Source organism: Orycteropus afer, unplaced genomic scaffold (genome assembly GCF_000298275.1).
Source record: "Orycteropus afer afer isolate SDZICR_OR568_19922 unplaced genomic scaffold, OryAfe1.0 scaffold00101, whole genome shotgun sequence".
Taxonomy (NCBI): domain Eukaryota; kingdom Metazoa; phylum Chordata; class Mammalia; order Tubulidentata; family Orycteropodidae; genus Orycteropus; species Orycteropus afer.
The window spans coordinates 5,527,872-5,530,575 of NW_006921688.1; the positions used below are offsets into that span (position 1 = coordinate 5,527,872).

General features: G+C 41.5%; 1 protein-coding gene across 1 annotated transcript in view; it reads left to right on the top strand.

The window, feature by feature from the left end:
* The window catches only part of IYD (iodotyrosine deiodinase), a 24,816-nt gene that overhangs the window by 15,650 nt on the left and 6,462 nt on the right, over positions 1 to 2,704 (top strand). Inside the window, exon 2 of the mRNA XM_007943226.1 lies at positions 2,087 to 2,246. Coding sequence (XP_007941417.1) covers positions 2,087 to 2,246 — 160 coding nt within the window. The remainder of the gene's footprint in view (positions 1 to 2,086; positions 2,247 to 2,704) is intronic.

Sequence of the window (2,704 nt, forward strand, 5' to 3'; positions counted from 1 at the left end):
CATACACACCACACACACACGTTCATATATTCACACTTAAACAGACATACACATTTCTCTTTCTGGAACAAATTTTCTTGCTTTACATACTGTGGTGCTCTGATATAGTATTCTAGTTTGCAAATTTACTCATGTAAATTTGCAAAGTGAAACAAAGAAAACCCCTTTTGATGTAAATTGATATCTCCTCAGAAGGGGAAAAAAAGGGGAGAGTTGTAGAAAAGGAGAAAGAGAAGAAAAACAGCCTATTTTAGAATATTCTCTAATTGGAATCCTGTTACTATCATACAACTAAATGAAACCCACTGCCTTTGAGTTGATCCTGACTCATAGCATTCTGTAGGACAGAGTAGAACTGCCTCCTAGGATTTCCAAGGCTGTAATCTTTACCGAAGCAGACTGCCACACCTTTCTCCCATGGAGCAGCTGGTGGGTTTAAACTGCTGACCTTCAGTTAGCAGCTGAGCACATTGTGCCACGAGGGCTCCTTTATTACTATATAAATCACATTAAATTCCATTTGCAGAAATTATCGCATGTCCATTGTGAATCCATTGTCCAACTTTAGAAAGAAGCAAAAATAAAACATTTTATTTCACTTTAGAACACACAGGCACTAGGTCACTGAGTCTTTTATCTAATAAAACCAAAAGGAAACTCACTGCCATCGAATCGATTTGACTCAAGCAATCTCTCTTTGGGTTTCCAAGGTGGCATCTCTACAGAAGTAGATTGCCCAGTCTTTCTTCTGAGGCTTTTATCTAATAGCTGATATTAAATTTCATGTGTGTGTGCATGTGTGATGTTCAGGTAAATCTTGCATAATTGAAAACGTTAGGTAGATACACAATTTAATTCTAATGTTTAGAAATACCAATATTCAGTGAACAAATAGCATGGGTACGAAGTGAACTGGGATCATTCTGCTAAGAATAGGTGGTTAGTTTTCAACCTGTGTTTCACAAGCCAGTTATGTCTTCTCTATCATGGGCAGTGGTTTGTGCAAACAAGAACCGCATCAGTAGTAAGCGGGACTGACTCTCTTCACAGGCAGAGCTTATGCCCTTATATCACTCACTAGGAAGGAAGAGTCAGTTTTTGTTTATCCTACAAATGGTCATTGTGGTCCACCCCTGAGAATGGTGGGCCATCTTTGGGACTAAGGGATGACACTTTGGTCAGAAGCTGACTGGAATCTCAAAGGGAATTTGGGTTCATTGTGAGTCCCTTATATACTATGAAGCTTGGTCCTGGGACCTGGAACTGACTCAAGGATGGCTGAGGGCTCTGGAAGCCTGAGAGAGTGGGAAGACACAATGCTGTGCGTGTTTAGTGTCCAGGACAAAGAGTTTTCTTGTGTCTCAATGAGACCACAAACCACTTCAAAGTTGAAATTGTCCATAGTGATACATTCAGAGCTTTAGGTATAGGCACTAAATAGTTTGCTGTTTAGTTGTCTTTTGAACAGTATTTTCAAAACCATTTCAGGATTTAATTTTGCCATTCTAATAAGCTTCATGAATTTATCCTTTTTCAAGAACATCAAAACAAATGGCACTTTGGAGAATGCTTGCTGTGAGAAATGTCTCCTTTGAGTTCCCTTAGTGTCTTCTCCCACATGATTAGAAATGTTGTGGTAAATTCTCAGAGCCCTTGAGCTACTGACCTTGATCTCAGTGAGTTGGTTCGGATACCTACACTGATGACCAGACTGGAATCAGCAACAGTGTCAGAGTCATCTGCCAAGCACTTTGTTTCCTAGATGACCTACCTTCACCGTGAGCACGTTTGGAGTTTTGGATTTATTCTTATTTCATATTGCCCTAGTTTCCTGCAGTCTTAATTTTATGACAAATAATGGGTGATAGGAGCTCTGAGGGCATCATGGTTAAAGCATGCAACTGCTGGCCAAAACGTTGGTAGTTTGAACCCACCAGCTGCTCCATGGCAGAGAGATGAAACAGTCTGCTTCCATCAAAATTTACAGCCTTGGAAACCCTATGGGACAGTTCTACTCCGTCTTACAGTAGCACCGCTATGAGTCGGAATCGATTTGATGGCAGTGTGTTTGGTTTGGGTTTTTTAGGAACAGCCCCAAGTGGAGCCCACACTGAGCCTTGGACCTTTGTGGTTGTGAAAGACCCAGATGTGAAGCATAGGATCCAGGAGATCATCGAGGAAGAAGAGGAGATAAACTACCGGAAGAGAATGGGAGACAGATGGGTGACAGACCTGAAGAAACTGAGGTACGACAGTTGGTGGGGTTAGGCAGGTTTGACCCTTTAAAACAAAGACACTGGCTGCAGTTGCTCGGTTTTGTTAAGTGTTGAAGAGTTTGCTACTGTTCAACCCTAAAGAGAAATGAAGTTACAATACCTGTAACAAGGGGGATGGACCTCAACAACGATGAGCTGAGTGAACTGTCAGATACAAAAAGACAAGTATCGTGTGAATCCACTTCTATGAACTATCTGGAACAGGCAGATGCGTAGAGAGCACAAAGTTTTAGTGATTTTCGGGGCAGGGGGCGGGATGAGGAAGTATTACTTGGGGGGGGGCTGAGCTTCTGTGAAGAGGGATGAAAAGTTTAGAAACAGGGTGGTCAGGATTGCACAACATGATTAATGTAATTAATGTAACTGAGTTTAAAAAAAAAAAAACTGCCATTGAGTCAATTCTGACTCTAGTGACCCCCACTGGGTTT